The sequence below is a fragment of the Moschus berezovskii genome, chromosome 10 (genome assembly GCF_049115385.1).
Source record: "Moschus berezovskii isolate FMDL1 chromosome 10, NW_MosBer_1.0, whole genome shotgun sequence".
Lineage (NCBI taxonomy): Eukaryota > Metazoa > Chordata > Mammalia > Artiodactyla > Moschidae > Moschus > Moschus berezovskii.
Genome location: NC_142469.1, coordinates 55,420,671 through 55,438,593, shown reverse-complemented (window position 1 = coordinate 55,438,593; position 17,923 = coordinate 55,420,671). Strand labels below are relative to the sequence as shown.

Here is a 17,923-nt window from a genome sequence, read left to right as displayed (position 1 = left end):
ACCAGGCTCCTCCGTCCATGGGATTCTCCAAGCAAGATTACTGGAGTGGATTGCCATGCCCTCCTCAGGGGAATCTTCCTGCCCCATGGATCGAATCTGTGTCTCCTGCGGCTCATGCATTGCAGGCAGATTCTTTACCCCTGTGCCACCAGGGAAGCACCATTTCTGGAATACATCAAGGTAAATCAGAAATCCCTGGAAGGGGAAAAATAGCACATTGGGTTCTATGAAAATGGAAAAAAAGAGAATCACCTGGCAATCTTTTTTGTTTGTTTGACTTTAATTTCTAAATTTTAAAAATACCTTGGGTTCCAAAAGAAAAAGTTTTCAAACTACATTTTTAATATTTTTTAATTACAGCAAACTAAATAATCTCAATATTATAGGTTTTATTTTCCCTCCTTGGACATTAAACATGTAACCTATACTTTGAAATTTCTCACTTTATTTTAGCAAAGTGGAGACCAAAAGAGTCCCACTTAAGATGTTCTAATAAAAAAAAGAGAAAACATTCTCCAATATCTAATGAGAATCAGATCCATTACTTAATAGTTACTGTGCATGTGTTTAAGTTTCTATTGCTAGGTCTCTTAAAGTGTGTGTGTGTGTGTGTGTGTTATCAAGAGAATCTAGTGCTAAAACAATCTTTATTTTTTTATATTGCTAGTCTTCTTGTTGGCAGTCTGTTTTGTCCCATAGAAAATTTTCTTTCAATAAATAATTCAGACTCAAATTACATATTGATAACTATATTTTAAACCAAAAAATTCCTCACATAATAAATACATTTTATGCACATTAACTTCGAATTTACTTCAGAAAGCTATTTACAATATAAATAATTATAAATGGGAACACTTTGCAAGATATCATTGACATAGCTAATATTTTCTACTTTACATTCCAAAGTAAAAGTTCAAATTACACTTATACTACGATGTCACTAAAAACTATACATTGCAAGATGGTATTTGAAATATTGGCAATCAGTATCTTCTTTCACAAATATAATCCTTTTTATAGCGTGTCAGTCAAAAAACAAACAAAATATTTTATCTCTTCTTTGAAGTGCCTACTCATATGTTTCACTTTTTGAAATATTTCCCTTTGGGGAAAAATAATGGAAAAAAAAGTTACAGTATTTCTAAAATTTTTTCCACGCCAATTTTAGTTCTTTTGAAATGTAAACACACCAGGGTTGTTGGGTGCAAATTCAAATGTGATTAAATGTGTTCCAGATCAGAAAATTAGGACAAACTCTCCACTATATAGGCTTATGAAAGCAAAGTCCCATGCAGAAAAACTGCAATAAATAAAATGATAAAGTTTGGTATTAAATTATTAATTAGAATTTCTCATGTGAACCATCAGTTTTTCAGAAGCACAGCAGAATAGCATCTTGTTACTTGTTTTACACTTGTGTTTGTGTGTATACGTATATGCACACATACACAGCCTTTCTGCATACTGTCCTAGAGAAGGAACTCTGAGCAAACCCCTATTTGGATATGAGCACAATCTCACTTTTCAAATTCAGCATTACCCGTAGAACTCTTGTGCACAAGAAATGAGCCCCACACAAAAATTCCCCTCCCCAAGAATATTTTCTATGCATGTGTCCATAGCTGTTCTGTCATTCATTTGACATTTAGCTGGAAAATGAATGTTTTCTCTACAATGCATTTCCCAGTAAGAACTAACCAATCGATTTTGCTGTCAAATTCTTATTCACAAAAGCTGACACTGACATGAAAGTTGAATCACTTATTTGGAGAACCACAGGATTCACAATTGTTATTAAATTATTCTGAAAACAAGATGTATCTTTCTGTCCTGTAATTTGAGTGAATGAAAGAACCAAATCTGGGCACTAAAACTTTATAAATCAAAAAGAGCACATGGAAATGTAAGCTCTTCCACTGGTCTAGGTAAGTGACCCCCAAATAGCCAAATTCTCAATTTTCCAAATATCAGTGTTCACTCTGTCACTTCCAAATGCTACTAGCACTGATAGAATCGCACAGAATATTTTAGTAACATTCAGCTCTTGAAAGAAAGAGAGAGCTACAAAATATCATATCTGTACTCAGAAGTTCTCCTTAGCAGTAGCGTCTTCTATCAAACTTATTTGGTCTAGGTCTTGGGGAAAAAATTCCTCTCATTTTAAAATGTCGATGCATATTTTCCAAATGATCTTTTATTGAATTGATTCTCATCCCCCATTAAAAGAGACAAGAAAATGAAGGATATAATCCTCGTCTAAAAGAGCCCATTAAAGTCTAGTTTAAGTGGAATTCTCTCTTAGGCAGCATGTGGCAGCAGGGTGTATCAAGAATTAAGAATAGTACCCAGTGGAAATATTCTAGCCCTATAAAATATAATCAAGAAAGAATAAATGAGTTTTCTGTATAAACACTGAAGGCAAATCTTTTATTGCATCCTGTCTTTCATATTGAGTGTCACACCAGCCCTGTGTCATATTATCCTATATCAGGCAATTACAGTTTAGAAAAAGCCAGCCCCTTATATTCAGCATACTATGTCAAAAAAAACCCTGTGCCACACATCCAAATGTTGACCTGTACTGATTGGGACATTAATATTATGCATTCAAAAATAATACGCCAAACTTGTATATTCTCAATAATAGTTTTAACTAAAATTTCCCGAGGAAGATGGGGAAATACTCATTTATTTCTTTGGTCATACAAATCTTTAAGTTAGGTAGGCAGACAGGTAAAATGGGAAATAAAAATACTCCTACCATTATTAGAAAGCATGAGGCTTGTATCATCTAATGAATTGCCACATATGTACTAGTAATTGGATATAACACATTTTTATGAATCCCCAGTGATAGAAAAATCATACTTCTCTCTCTATTTCAACCAATTCTCAGCATTTAGCAAAGTTATGAAAATCAAATTTTGAAACTAATTCCAATTTAGTTTTAAATGGGAACATACATATACACATATAGGCATTATGTTATAAAGCTGCTGCTGCTAAGTCACTTCAGTCGTGTCCGACTCTGTGTGATCCCATAGACGGAAGCCCACCAGGCTCCCCTTTCCCTGGGACTCTCCAGGCAAGAACACTGGAGTGGGTTGCCATTTCCTTCTCCAATGTGTGAAAGTGAAAAGTGAAAGTGAAGTCGCTCAGTCGTGTCCGACCCTTAGCGACCCCACGGACTGCAGCCTACCAGGCTCCTCCATCCATGGGATTTTCTAGGCAAGAGTACTAGAGTGGCTTGCCATTGCCTTCTCCGTATAAAGCTGCTACCATAAAATTTTTGACCTGGAAATTATATAAGTGGGTTGTGTAAAACTGGATCAATCTAGCAAAAATTTAGTCAAGATGTAATTCAGTTAATTCTGTCTTCACTTAAAAATATTAGTTATAACCATTTTAAAGTGCATTACTCTTTCTGAGTACCGCCTATTTGTTGAGTTCATATTTTCTTTCATCAACTTTCTTTCATATAAAAATCCCACTGAAATTTCTTTGACAGTGTTTTCTTTCATATCAGTTCATTTTTCTTGATTCTTGAGATTCCATTCCTTTTATATTGATAACATCTGTCCTTAGAGCACTTTTGGTAGAACATGTATCCATCAGTAACACCCACCTGTATAGATTTATTTTCCAAAATCCACCATATTCTTGAGCTATGTGTGCCTTTGAACCATTTGTCCATCTACAGAATTCAACAAAAACTTTAGCATTCCTAAAACCTTACTTCATGTTGCAAATTGATCAAAAATTCAGTTGAAGTGTTCCAGAACTTGTATAGTTCAATTTTTAGTTTTTTTATTATTCTTTGAACATTTTTGAAAGTATACACTGACTGTCTCACTCACTTGCACCTTTTTCATTTATAGCACAAATGTTGCTGCCATACCCAAGAACTATTTAATTTTATGTAACCTCCTTTCTCATGTACAAACAGTATTCATCTCTCAGATTACCATCATTCAGATTGTCACCTGCCTCTGGACTTTCAAATAACTGTGTTAAATAATGAAGATGATTCATGGGGTCACGGAGAGTTGGACACGACTGAGCAACTGAACTAAACTGAACTGAGTACCAATCCCTGAGTGCTCAACGTCATGTTCTGCCTTCAAAATGATAAGTTCTTCCAATATACCCCATCCCCTTCCATATCACATGAGTTTTGGGCAAGGGACTCAGGAATATTTTCTATGAAATTTCTCTAATCCCTTATGTCACTTTGCTTTGATTACTAGAGAATGGTGCATTAAATAAATATTATTTATATTACTTCTCCCTCAGTTTCTACCATCTATACCTTGGCTGAACTAGAAAGTTGACTATAGCTATAACATGTCTAAAAGAGCCCATGCACCTCCTTGAGTTTCAAGCATCTAGACCTCTCTCTGAGTGCAGAAAAGCCAGAAAGATGAGCCTTGATAACTCACATCAGATGGTTATTAACTGGTTGACAAGTTCAGTTCCAATGAACCACAGAACCTTGGAACTTTAGAGCTGCCATACAGACAAAGAAATTGGGGCCCAGGCATGGTGAGTGCTCCCAAAATAAGTTACAGGCAGGGTCAATGCTGAAACTCAGAGATCTCGGCATCTAGTCCACGTCTTTCTACTGTACCACATGAACCTAAGACCAAGTTTGCTTTTTCTGTTTACAAACAAGGTGGAAAATGAACACTTTGCCTGTCCCTTCAGTCAGAGAACTGCTCTTGCCCTTTTAGCCACTTGTCCATCAGCCCAAGCTTTTATCTTAGATGCTCTCCTGAGGCTTTCCACATGTCATATTTGCACATCTGTGAATTGACATGTGTTCAAACACTTCAAGCAGCTATACTGCTGTCATGTAGTGATTCACTGGTTTTCCTTAGTTTTTCTGTTGGCTTTTTTTTTTCACTTATCAGCCTTTTTTCCTGGTGAATTAGTTTGAGTTTTTATTGGTTAGTTTTATAAGCTCCCAATATGTTGATTACATATGCTGACACTTGTTTGTTTTGAGATATCATTTCATTCTTCTCTGCTTCTGGCCTTGTCCATCTTCACTAACCTATTTCCAATTGGGCACACCAGGCTTTTGATGTGTGTCCCAACAGTCAGTGCTTTTACTTAGAAAAACCCTTAACGCTATGTCAATGTGATCCTGTTCTTTGTCGAACTCAAAAGTAAGGTGCAAAATCACACTTCCTGATTGCTTATAATGGATCCCAGGTGAAAACTCATTCTTAGATTCAGAGCCATTTCCTTAATTTATGCCTAAACCAAATGATTTGGATGGTTGAAACCACAAAGAAAAACTAGTTTATGAGATGTATCTCTCCCTCTTTCTTAGTTATTTTGGTAATAGAAATTTCTTTCCAATGCTCTGTGTTCTAGGGGTAAGGGAAGCTACCCACTTGGGGTGTACTTATGAAATACAGTCAATGTTTCTGTATGTAAAGTATATACAGCTGACTGTGGATAGTGGTCTGTGTGTACGAAGCTCACTGGATCATTATACAGCATTGTCATCCATCTGTCCTTTCATGTGGTGTATACGCTCACTTAATCCACACAAGTATTTTTGAATTCAAAATTTACTCTATTCTGTTTCCTATATAAATAGAGGGGCAAATCTGTGTATTCACTTTAGCTCTAATATCTATGTATAACCCTGAATGCCAGTGCTCTGTCTTTGATTTCACAAGAACACATGTCAAATACCCAGTAACTTAAATTATCCATTCTAACAATCTGTGGTACTGTAAATGCTGGTAATGGGGCATTAAATGATAAATATGTTTCAGAGATCCTTAAAGAACAAAATATTTTAGAAAAAACATCAGCTTCCATTGGTTATTATAACAGATGTTCCCTTATGTCCTTGTGCTGGATCCGGCTGCATCCTTAGATGGGATGTTACATCAAAGTGTGAACCATTACAGCCCAAGGAATAGTTCCTAATGGTTTCACTGTCATATAAGTGCTCCAGGGCATATCCAGTTAATGTGTAAGCGTGCTTGTCAAAATACTGCCGGTGAGAGCCAAAGCAGTTTGGAGAGATGGCAGGATGGTCTCCTGGTGTCTGATGGGGAGACATATCAGAATGTAGATAATCTTTAGCTAGGATCAAACTGGATTTGGAAATGCGATCCGAATTGGGACTACTTATCCGAGACAGTGCTGTGGGACTGTTGTCGTAGTCATTTTCGTGGGGGCTCAGCATCTTTCCCTCTCTCTGCTGGATGTGGTCACATGGTGAAGTGTTGGCAAGGGCAGAGCTGTGGCAGACTTCGCCTGTCGGTGGGGGCTGCTGGTAGTTTGCAAAACAGAGGGAGTGTTTTTTCCCAGCTCCATTAATGGAAGCCAGTTGGTCTGGGGGCGCTTTCCTTAGCTGCAATCTGTTCTCCTCTTCTTTAATCATCTGCTGGGTGGCTCTTATCAGAGTTTCGATTTTGCTAGGTTCATGCGGGCTACTCTGAAACTGCTCAGTGCGGTATCGGTCACCTGATTCGCTGGCAGACCCAGGGTCTGGAGAACTGACCACACTCTCTTCATCCCAATGACCTCGCCCTAGAAACCAGAAAAAGTAAAAAAGTAAGTGGTCTCAAAATTCACCCCCAAAATTGCAAGTGAATTTCTTTTCTCTAGGAGAAGGAAATGGCAACCCACTCCAGTATCTCTGCCAGGAGAATTCCATGGACAGAAGAGCCTGGAGGGCTACATGAGTCACAAAGAGTCGGACACAACTGAGCAACTTTCACTTTTCTTTTCCCTATTAAAAGAAACCTTATATCTTTCGTTTTTAATATGTACACCAATATTTGAAACAGACACAGGCGCACATGATAGAGTGTCAACGTATTGTCCTGGAATTCATAGTTCTCAGTGGCTTTTAAGTGCAGATGAAGTTTACAAGTTTTCTAGAAGGTAAACTTGGTTTGTGCGCTGTGAATGCTGAGTGAAACAGTAAATTATGTTTATATTTGTCCATGGATGAATATTCCTGGGACCTGTCTGACTGTAAGTAAGAAAGAAAATGCACAACATTTGGTTTATGTTATTTTCTAGAGACGTGTTCTGTTGATGCTTAGAAATGCTTTCAATTAAGATTGAGGATGAGGATAATCTAGTCTGGACTGTTTTCTCAATTTCCACTAAATCACCTAAAATGTTAAAATTTCTATACGTATCTTAAGTAGAGTTACAAAAAGCCTCTAATGTTAGTTTTTAAACTATTTGAGGGTTAAAAATATCTATACATATTCATACATGTGTATGTGTGTATGTGTAAATGGGGATATATATATGTATATATCATCTTGATCAAAAATATAAATGTGGTCTTCCTAAATCTACTGTTGAAAAAAAATCTCATTTTCACACACACATAATCATATAGAAACTCTGGCATTTTAAATTGCTTCTAAAATAAAGTGAAGGATAAATAAACATTTTAAATGTTAATAATAACCTGTTCTGAACCAAGGAGAGAGATGGACGAAGAGTGCATCCAAACCATTATTCCATAAGATACATTATGCTCCAAAGAGTCTGAAGTCAATATAAAAAGAGAGAAGAGAAGCAGAAAGGGGCCTATGAAAGCTGAAACTGCTTAATGCAGCAGAGAAGCCCAGGATCACACTAGTCATTGCTTTCCTTTTCCTTTTTCTTATTTTATATCTAATAGTTCCCTGATGACCATGTGGGTTAAGCCAGGATTCTCACTTCACTTCCATTCTTTGGCAAGCAATTACCCTTTGCCCTGGGTTTCCATTCCCAGGCCACCAAACTAGAGAAATTAAAAATAAAAGCAGAAAAATAAAAAGCAAAAATGGAAACAAAGCAAAATCATTCATAGAAAACAGTCAGTGCCCAGGTGGTATTTGCAGGAGGCTTTTATGGGGAGAACCGCAATGTCCAGCATATTTCTCATTTGAGAGACACAGCAGGAAGAGAAATATCATGGCCATCGGATCAATTTTAGTGTCACTGCCTTTTAACGAAATGGGGAGGGTTTTCAAGACCTGCCTGGACCCAAGCTTAGAACGGACAGGATGAGGTCTCCTTGAGCAGATTACATTGAAATGGACATGCTGCTGCTGCTGCTGCTAAGTCACTTCAGTCGTGTCCGACTCTGTGTGACCCCATAGATGGAAGCCCACCAGGCTCCCCCTTCCCTGGGATTCTCCAGGCAAGAACACTGGAGTGGGTTGCCATTTCCTTCTCCAATGTGTGAAAGTGAAAAGTGAAAGTGAAGTCGCTCAGTCGTGTCCAACCCTTAGCGACCCCTTGAACTGCAGCCCACCAGACTCCTCCATCCATGGGATTTTCTAGGCAAGAGTACTGGAGTGGCTTGCCATTGCCTTCTCCGTGAAATGGACATAGAAGAGCATTAATAACACTAAAAGTTTTAATTGCAGCACCCATTTCTATGTGTTCACAAAGCCATGAAACAATCCCAAGGTGAAAATCCCCATGGGTTCCACATTTCACTCCATCCTCAACTCACAGAGGATACTGTGGGTTGTTGTAATGGATGAAGGGAGCAGTTACTAGCATTTAATGCCTAGAGGACCAGGGAGGTTAAGACACCTGTGACAGTAAGTGATAGGCCATAAGACAAAGGCAGGCCTCCCCAACACCCCCAACACCACCAACAGTGTCCTCATTGAGAAAACCTGCTAAAGGAGCCCCAAGCTACTCCCTGTCCACATCTGAAGCCTGAGAATAAAGTAAAACAGAAAAAATTTAAATGCATGCATACTGCACATTAGTAGGAATAGACTTAATTCATTTTAACTTAATTTCTTTACTTTATTTTAATGTTAAAATGGGAATCATGTTTACGGGCCTGTCCAAAATAAATGGATTAAGCAAACATCAGCAAAATCAATACTCTTCAAAAGAGCGAATTTGGCTCTTAAGATCCCATTGGTTGGAGTTTCTGATGTAAATTCCAAGGAGAAAACTCACTGGATGGGGTTCACTCCAGGGTCCAACCTAAACTAAGAAAACCCTGCCCAGAGGTGCCAGGCTGCGCGTCAGGAGTCTGGAGCTCGCCCTTACCGTGGATCCTGTGCACCGAAGCGATGTGAGGCATGCTGCTCTCATAGGCTTCTCTGCTCTCCGGGGAGGCCTTGGTCAGGGGCAAGGCTGCGCGAGAGCCCCACCAGGGCTCCCTCCCCGCCTGCGGCGCTCCCAGGAAGTACCTGCCTGCCTCACACCGGCCGCCCTCGCAGGCCTGGGTGTGGAAATGCCTCTCCTCCACCAGCCTGGAGTGGTCGAGCGCGAAGCCGTAGCAGAGGGAGCCGCGGTCCGAGAACTGCCTGTAGGCGCACGACGCGTCGTGCTGGGAGCCCGGCCGGTCCGCGGGGTCCAGGAGCTGCGGGGAGGCCGCGTCCGTCAGGGGACTGCCGCCCCACTGGCTTTCGTGATCTGATTCCGATCTTTCCGTGGGAAATCCGGAGTACTGAAACCGAGAGGACGAGAAAAGAACATTTCATTTAAAAAAACCAAAAAGGCCCCAAGGTCTGAAAGCATCCTTAAGGTCATATTGGGCTCTAGCGCCAGGCTGGGCTTCCCTGACTTGGATCACCCAAGTCAGTCATGGTACCGCGAAGAAAATCCTTTAGGCCACTGGAAGAAGGAGATAAATCTAATAACAAACACGGACTGAAATAAATGCCAGGCACTGCTGGACGCACTTCCCGTGAATTACTCGACATAATTCTTAGAAGCCCGTCAGTGAAAATATTTGTTGTTGTTTAGTTGCTAAGTTGGGTACAACTCTTTTGGGACCCCTGGACTGTAGCCCGCCAGGTTCCTCTATCCATGGGATTCTCCAGGCAAGAGCACCAGAGTGGTTTGCCATTTCCTTCTCCAGGGAATCTCCCTGACCCAGAGATGGAACCCACACTTCCTGTATTGCCAGATGGATTCTTTACAGCTGAGTCACCAGGGGATCCCAAGTGGAGATGTTCCGTTCCGTTCCGTCGCTCAGTTGTGTCCGACTCTTTGCGACCCCCGTGGACTGTAGCCTACCAGGCTTCTCCGTCCATGGGATTCTCCAGGCAAGAACACTGGAGTGGGTTACCGTTTCCTTCTCCAGGGGATCTTCCCGACCCAGGGATCGAACCCGGGTCTCCCGCATTGGAGGCAGACGCTTTAACCTCTGAGCCACCAGGGAAGCCCAGTGGAGACTAGTAACCCATTAAATGGGTAGGTAAGCTAAAGCCCTAGGAGGGGAAATGACTTGCCCAAGACGACAGGGTTAGCAGCTGGTAGAGCCAGAATTCAAACCCAAGTTCTCCATTGCTACACAAATGGTAGTCAAAAAAAGAGTCCAAGAGAGCACCATATTTTAAAAAAATATTTATTTAATTGCCTGTGCCCCCATGTTGAGTTGTGGCAGACAGAGTTTTAGCTACTGGGACCACCAGAGGAAGTCCTGATAGCACCATATTTTACTCCTGTTGGCTTTTCACATTTTTTTTCTTACATAAAAAACAAAACAGAAGCAAGGTTTAACGCTTCACACCGGACTGGTAACTCTCTGAGAGTCATGCTGGATACAGGGCAAGGTAGTTAATATGCTTAAACTAATTCAGTCTCAATGTGACTTTGGGAAAGTCTTGTCCCATATTAGTTAGCCTGTCCACTAGGATGTGTTTCTTGCTTTCTAAAGTGAAACTTCAAATACGCACAGGCTCCTCAGGATAACATAGCTGCAGGCAAGGCTACAACTCTGCAGAAGCACACTGCTCCCATGTTGCCACAGTATTTGGTCAGGTGCTTTAAAGAAAACGTAAAAGGCCAGAGGACCTCCCCAGGAGGTGAGGTTCCTCAAGAGCCATTAAAATCAGTAATATAATCATTTCTACCGGTTTTTGGTCACCTAATGCTAAACACAATTCTCAGTACCATAGAGAGATTACCAGCTATAATAATAGATGTTATTTATTGGGAACTTACTGTGTGCCCAGCAATATGCTAACCCTAACCACTCACGATATATAAATGAATGCTTACAACCAGCTGGACAGTAACATAGCTCCATTTTATAGATGAGGACACTGCATCACTGAGTTTTAATAAGATGCCACAGTCATCCCACAGTCTATGTGGTTTCAAAGTCTGGTTTTATTCTTCCATGGTAAGGAAGAGAGGAGAAAGAAAGGATTCAATGTTAGAGAGATTTCCCGAAAAGTGGCTGGAACTGCTTTATAGGTTCAGGAACCAAAATACAAGTCCAGTTTGCATTTTCTTTCTCACCCCCAAGAAGAAGGAGGGATGGGTATGTGTGGTGGGGCGTGGGTGAGGGGGGAAGGAGGTTGAGCAGGGAGTAGGGGTAGGGGAGGCACAGGGACAGGAGAAATTCCCAGGCTCTATTGCTCTTCACATCACATGCTGGTTGAGCAAATGTGATCCCTGATGAGGGCTTATCAGAACAAGGCAAACTCTCCCTTTCCTCCTAGGCCCACCGTGAACAGAAGAAAGAATCCCAGCCCTCCCCAACTCTGTGCAAACAGGCAGCTCCACCAGGGAGACGAGGTACAGAGGTTCCTCCGGGGCAACTCCATAGCACACTGATAAATACAGCATACTCAGGACAGAGTTCCAGGTGATTCCAGGGTCAAGATTTTTCCCGGCTATTTCTAATGTTAATTATTTTCTGAATGTACATATGGACTATCGCCACATTCCATCAAAACAAAAAAACAGAAAATTGAACTTCTTTCCTGCAGGCCTGTAGGGTGGACATATCACGGCACCCCGAGCTCCATTTCTCCTACTCATGCCCCCACCTGCCATCTGCCTTTTCTCCCCCTGAACACCAGCCTCTCATTTCACCAAGTGGGGGCTGCCACCCTCTCTCCTGACTGAGTGGGGACCAGCGTGCTATCCATTTGTCCTCTGGTAGCACCATCCACATGCTTGCTAGGAAAAATTCAAGATCATCGGTACTATTCCACACTAGGAATTGCCCAGACTCTTCTTGTTTTTATAAAAGTATAAACCAGGCCTATTTCTGAAGTGCTCCAGTCAAGACTTTTGAGCCCTGCTGAGAGGAGGAAAAGCCTTCCCTGAGTGTATGGGAAAGTGCTGTTGGCGCAGCAGAGAAGAACATTCTGCCCTTTGCTGACAAAGAAAATTCAACACGAGGCAACCCTGGCGTACGTGAGGTACACATTTCAAGAGCACCTGAAGAAGAATTTGACAGAGAAGGCTCTTGTCGATAATCAGGAAACCACAGCAGCGCGGGCACAGACCTTCAAGCAGGTGGGAGCTGGGTGGTTCAGTTAGACTGAGCCCTCCCACTGCTTTAGAGGTATGGAGGAAAAGCCAAGCCATAAAGCTCTGTTTTACAAGAGAAGGTCTATAAACTTGAACCTGAGTGCACCATCAAAACTGGGAGCCATGAACTTCCCTGGTGTTCAGTGGTTAAGACTCCTCATTGCCACTGCAGGGGGCACCAGTTTGATTCCTGGTGGGAAGTTAAGAACCCTCATGGGACAAAAAAAAAAAGCCCCCCAAAACAAAAAACTGTGAGCCATGTCCGCCCTTTAAAACAGATCATACTTCGTGAACACTACAACCCTGTAATTTGATCTGAAGTAGTTAATTGTTCATGACATGTTTGAGGAAAGAGAGAAGGCAGAAAGGGAGCCAGGCAGCCAGGCAACATACATGGCCTGTGAATGAGTGCAATAGACGAAGACTCCTGGTCTCCCTGGCATCTACATTTGCTACTTAACCACATGGACAGTCACAGGCAACTGATTTAATTTCTTGTGTCCCAACAGGAAAAGTTGAACCAGGGTTGGGGCCATTTAATGGAAGAGGCCCTAGAGACAGGGAGCCAGGAGACTTGGTTCCAGATCCATTCTTGATAGTAACTCTCAGGGTGTGAATGCGTGCTGAGTCGCTTCAGTTGTATCCGACTCTTTGCAACCCTACGGACCGTAGCCCACCAGGGTAACCTAAGGAAAATTTATCTTTCTTAGCCTCAGCTATAGAATGACATATTAGGTTAGGGTAGTCCTTGAACTTTTCTTCCAGCTCTAATATTCTTTATGATAAAACAATTATTTGGTATCCTTTCTAGTGTTGAAACACATGATCCCTATGCCTGTTACTGTTGCACTTATTTAAAGTAGATAATTAGAACTATCATACAGGTCCAATAATTTTTATTTTCATGGTTATAAGATGAAGGCTATTATGTCAGTCATAATTTTGCTCTAATGTTAATTTCCCCCCAAGTATCTCATAACACAAATTTTATAGGTATTATGAGGACTTTTGGTCAATAAATCATTCCATTCTAGAGGCTTCTGAGTAGGAAGGATAATAGCATCCATTTGAATTTGCATCTCTTCACACATCCTCCCCCAAGAAACCATAAGGTTTTCAAGGAGCACAAATTAAACCTCACATGACCTATGCTATCAACATTACTAGGAGGCAAGGAAGACACCAAATTTCAAATTACTTATAAGTAAAAAAAGGAAAGTCCAACAGCAGTTGCTGTGAGCCTGTGGGTACAGAGAGTAGGGTACAGAGAGGTTTAAGAGACTACGTGAAAAAAAAGAGAGAGAGAGAGTGGGGAGGGAGAGAGAGAAAGGAACTGAGGACATAGGCAAAATGAAGAAAATTATCCTCAGAAAGAAAGAGCTCAATAAATGCCAAAATATGAACGCAAGTCAGTATTTAGTAGCTCACAGCACTGGCCACAGGTAAGGAACTCAAAATCAAGCAAAATCCAGAACTCCCAAACTCAACAATAAAACACTAAAATGTGTAAAAGACATGAAGAGATATTTCACCCAGTAGATAAAGAGATGACAAAACATGATGGAAAATTTAAAAAACTAAGAAATATTACCACATACCTATTAGATTGGCTAAAATAAAAAAATAGTTGAGAATACCAAATGACAATACACAGATGAAGGAAAACTGGCTCACTCATGCAATGCTGATAGGAATGTAAAATGATATAGCCCCTCTGGAAAAGAGCTTAGAAGTTTCTAAAAAGCTTAAATGTGCAACTGCTATATGCAAAACTGGACACTTTTTCCAGATAAATGAAAATTATATTCATTTAAAAACCGATACATGAATGTTTATAGCAGCATTTTTTCCCACTTCCAGGGCTTCTGTAACGGTTCTTTTTCTTTTTAAAATTATTTTTAATTGTAGTAAATACACATAAGAGATAACCCATGTCCAAGGGCAGACAAGTCCTAGTAAGACGGTAGGTGCAGAAACGGCGGCTGCGCAGTGCTTGAGCAACTGTGGGGAGATACCCCACGTCCAAGAACAAAGGAGAAGCCCCAGCAAGACGGTAGGAGGGGCGAAATCGCATTTAGAATCAAACCCCATTCCTGCCAGAAACACTCAGAGGGCTCAAACAAACCTTGTCTGCACCAGGACGCAGAGACCCCACAGAGACTAAGACAGAACTATGTCCTGAGTGTCTCCTGTGGAGGTACAGGTCAGCAGTGGAGTGCCACCGGAACAGGGGCTCTGGGCAGCAGACCTGGGTATGGCATAAGCCCTCTTGGAGGAGGTTTCCATTAACCCCACCATAGAGCTGCCAGAACTTAAAAAGGACTGTGAAACAAACTCTTGGTGGGCACAAACAGAACCTTGTGTGTATCAGGACCCGGGAGAAAGAAGTAGTGACCCCACAAGAGACTGACCCAGACTTCCCCGTAAGTGTCCAGGAGCCTCCGGCAGAGGTGTGGGTTGGCAGTGGCCTGTTGCAGGGCTGGGGGCACAGAGTGTATCAGTGCATGCATGGGACCTTTTGAAGGAGGTCCCCCATTATTTTCATTACACCTCCACCATAGTTAGGCCCCAGGTAAATAACAGGGAGGGAACACAGCCCCACCCATCAACAGAAAATTAGATTAAAGATTTACTGAACATGGCCCTGCCCATCAGAACGAGACTCAATTTCCCACTCAGTCAGTCTCTCCCATCAGGAAGCCTCCATATGCCTCTTATCCTTCTCCACTGGAGGCAGATAGACTGAAAACCACAGTCACTGGAAACTAACCAAACTGATCACATGGACCACAGCCTGGCCTAACTCAATGAAACTATGAGCCATGCCATGTAGGGCCACCCAAGACGGATGGGTCATGGTGGAGAGTTCTGACAAAATGTGGTCCACTGGAGAAGGGAATGGCAAACCACTTCAGTATTCTTGCCTTGAAAACCCCAGGAACAATATAAAAAGGCAAAAAGATAGGACACTGAAAGATGAACTCCCCAGGTTGGTAGGTGCCCATGATGCTACTGGAGATCAGTGGAGAAATAACTTCAGAAAGAATGAAGAGATGGAGCCAAAGCAAAACCAATACCCAGTTGTGGGTGTGACTGGTGATGGAAGTAAAGTCCGATGCTGTCAATATTGCATAGGAACCTGGACTGTTAGGTCCATGAATCAAGGCAAACTAGAAATGGTCAAATAGGAGATGGCAAGGGTGAACATCCACATTTTAAGAATCAGTGAACTAAATGGACTGGAATGGGTGAATGTAACTCAGATGACCATTATATCTACTACTGTGGGCAAGAATCACTTAGAAGAAATGGAGTAGCCATGATAGTCAACAAAAGAGTCTGAAATGCACGACTTGGATGCAATCTCAAAAACGACAGAATGATCTCTGTTCATTTCCAAGGCAAACCATTCAATATCACAGTAATCCAAGTCTATGCCCTGAATACTACTAATGCTGAAGAAACTGAAGTTGAACGGTTCTATGAAGACCTACAAGACCTTCTAGAACTAACACCCCAAAAAATATGTCCTTCTCATTATAGGGGACTGGAATGCAAAAGTAGGGAGACAAGAAATACCTGGAGTAACAGGCAAATTTGGCCTTGGAGTACAGAATGAAGCAGGGCAGAGGCTAATAGAGTTTTGCCAAGAGAACACACTGGTCATAGCAAACACCCTCTTCCAACAACACAAGAGAAGAATCTACACATGGACATCACCAGATGGTCAACATTGAAATCAGATTGATTATATTCTTTGCAGCCAAAGATGGAGAAGCTCTATACAGTCAGCAAAAACAAGACCAGGAGCTGACTGTGGCTCAGATCATGAACTCCTTATTGCCAAATTCAGACTTAAATTGAAGAAAGTAGGGAAAACCACTAGACCATTCAAGTATGGCCTAAATCAAATCCCCTACAATTATACAATGGAAGTGACAAATAGATTCAAGGGATTAGATCTGATAGACAGAGTGCTTAAAGAACTATGGACAGAGGTTCATGACATTGTACAGGAGGCAGGGATCAAGACCATCCCCAAGGAAAAGAAATGCAAAAAGGCAAAATGCTTGTCAGAGGAGGCCTTACAAATAGCTGTGAGAAGAAGAGAAGTGAAAAGCAAAGGAGAAAAGGAAAGATATACCTATTTGAATGCAGAGTTCCAAAGAATAGCAAGGAGAGATAAGAAAGCCTTCCTCAGTGATCAATGCAAAGAAATAGAGGAAAACAACAGAATGGGAAAGTCTAGAGATCTCTTCAAGAAAATTAGAGACACCAAGGGAACACTTCATGCAAAGATGGACTCAATAAAGGACAGAAATGGTATGGACCTAACAGAAGCAGAAGATATTAAGAAGAGGTGGCAAGAATACACAGAAGAACTGTACAAAAAAGATCTTCATGATCCAGATAATCACAATGGTGTGATCCCTCACCTAGAGACAGACATCCTGGAATGCGAAGTCAAGTGGGCCTTAGGAAGCATCACTATGAACAAAGCTAGTGGAGGTGATGGAATTCCAGTTGAGCTATTTCAAATCCTAAAAGATGATGCTGTGAAAGTGCTGCACTCAATATGCCAGCAAATTTGGAAAACTCAGCAGTGGCCAAAGGACTGGAAAAGGTCAGTTTCATTCCAATCCCAAAGAAAGGCAATACCAAAGAATATTGTAACTTCTGCATGGTTGCACTCATCTCACATGCTAGTAAAGTAATGCTCAAAATTCTCCAAGCCAGACTTCAACAGTACATGAACTATGAACTTCCAGATGTTCAAGTTTAGAAAAAGCAGAGGAAGCAGAGATCAAATTGCCAACATCGAAAAAGCAAGAGAGTTCCAGAAAAATATCTACTTCTGCTTTATTGACTATGCCAAAAACTTTGACTGTGTGGACCACAACAAACTCTGGAATATTCTTAAAAAGATGGGAATATCAGACCACCTGATCTGACTCTTGAGAAACCTATATGCAGGTCAGGAAGCAACAGTTAGAACTGGACATGGAACAACAGATTGGTTCCAAATAGGTAAAGAAGTACGTCAAGGCTGTATATTGTCACCCTGCTTATTTAACTTATATGCAGAGTACATCATGAGAAACACTGGGCTGGATGAAGCACAAGCTGGAATCAAGTCTCCCGGGAGAAATATCAATAACTTCAGATATGCAGATGACACCACCCTTATGGCAGAAAGTGAAGAAGAACTAAAAAGCCTCTTGATGAAAGTGAAAGAGAGTAAAAAATTTGGCTTAAAGCTCAACATTCAGAAAACTAAGATCATGGCATCTGGTCCCATCTCTTCATGGGAAGTAGATGGGGAAACAGTGGAAACAGTGACAGACTTTATTTTGTGGGGCTCCAAAATCACTGAAGATGGTGACTGCAGCCATGAAATGAAAAGACGCTTGCTCCTTGGAAGAAAAGTTATGACACACCTAGACAGCATATTAAAAAGCAGAGACTTTACTTTGCCAACAAAGGTCCATCTAGTCAAAAGTATGGTTTTTCCAGTAGTCGTGTATGGATGTGAGAGTTGGACTATAAAGAAAGTTGAGCACCGAAGAACTGATGCTTCTGAACTGTGGTGTTGGAGAAGACTCTTGAGAGTCCCTTGGACTGCAAGGAGATCCAAACAGTC

At 41.3% G+C, this 17,923-nt stretch overlaps 1 protein-coding gene across 1 annotated transcript in view; it reads right to left on the bottom strand.

Moving 5' to 3' along the window:
- Positions 1-230: 230 nt before the first annotated feature.
- SIM1 (SIM bHLH transcription factor 1) overlaps positions 231-17,923 on the bottom strand; it is a 76,523-nt gene continuing 58,830 nt past the window's right edge. The window contains exons 11-12 of the mRNA XM_055433352.2: positions 9,055-9,457; positions 231-6,558 (exon numbers count right to left, since the gene is read on the bottom strand). Of these exons, the coding sequence (XP_055289327.1) occupies positions 5,828-6,558; positions 9,055-9,457 (1,134 nt within the window). The 3' untranslated portion in view covers positions 231-5,827. The remainder of the gene's footprint in view (positions 6,559-9,054; positions 9,458-17,923) is intronic.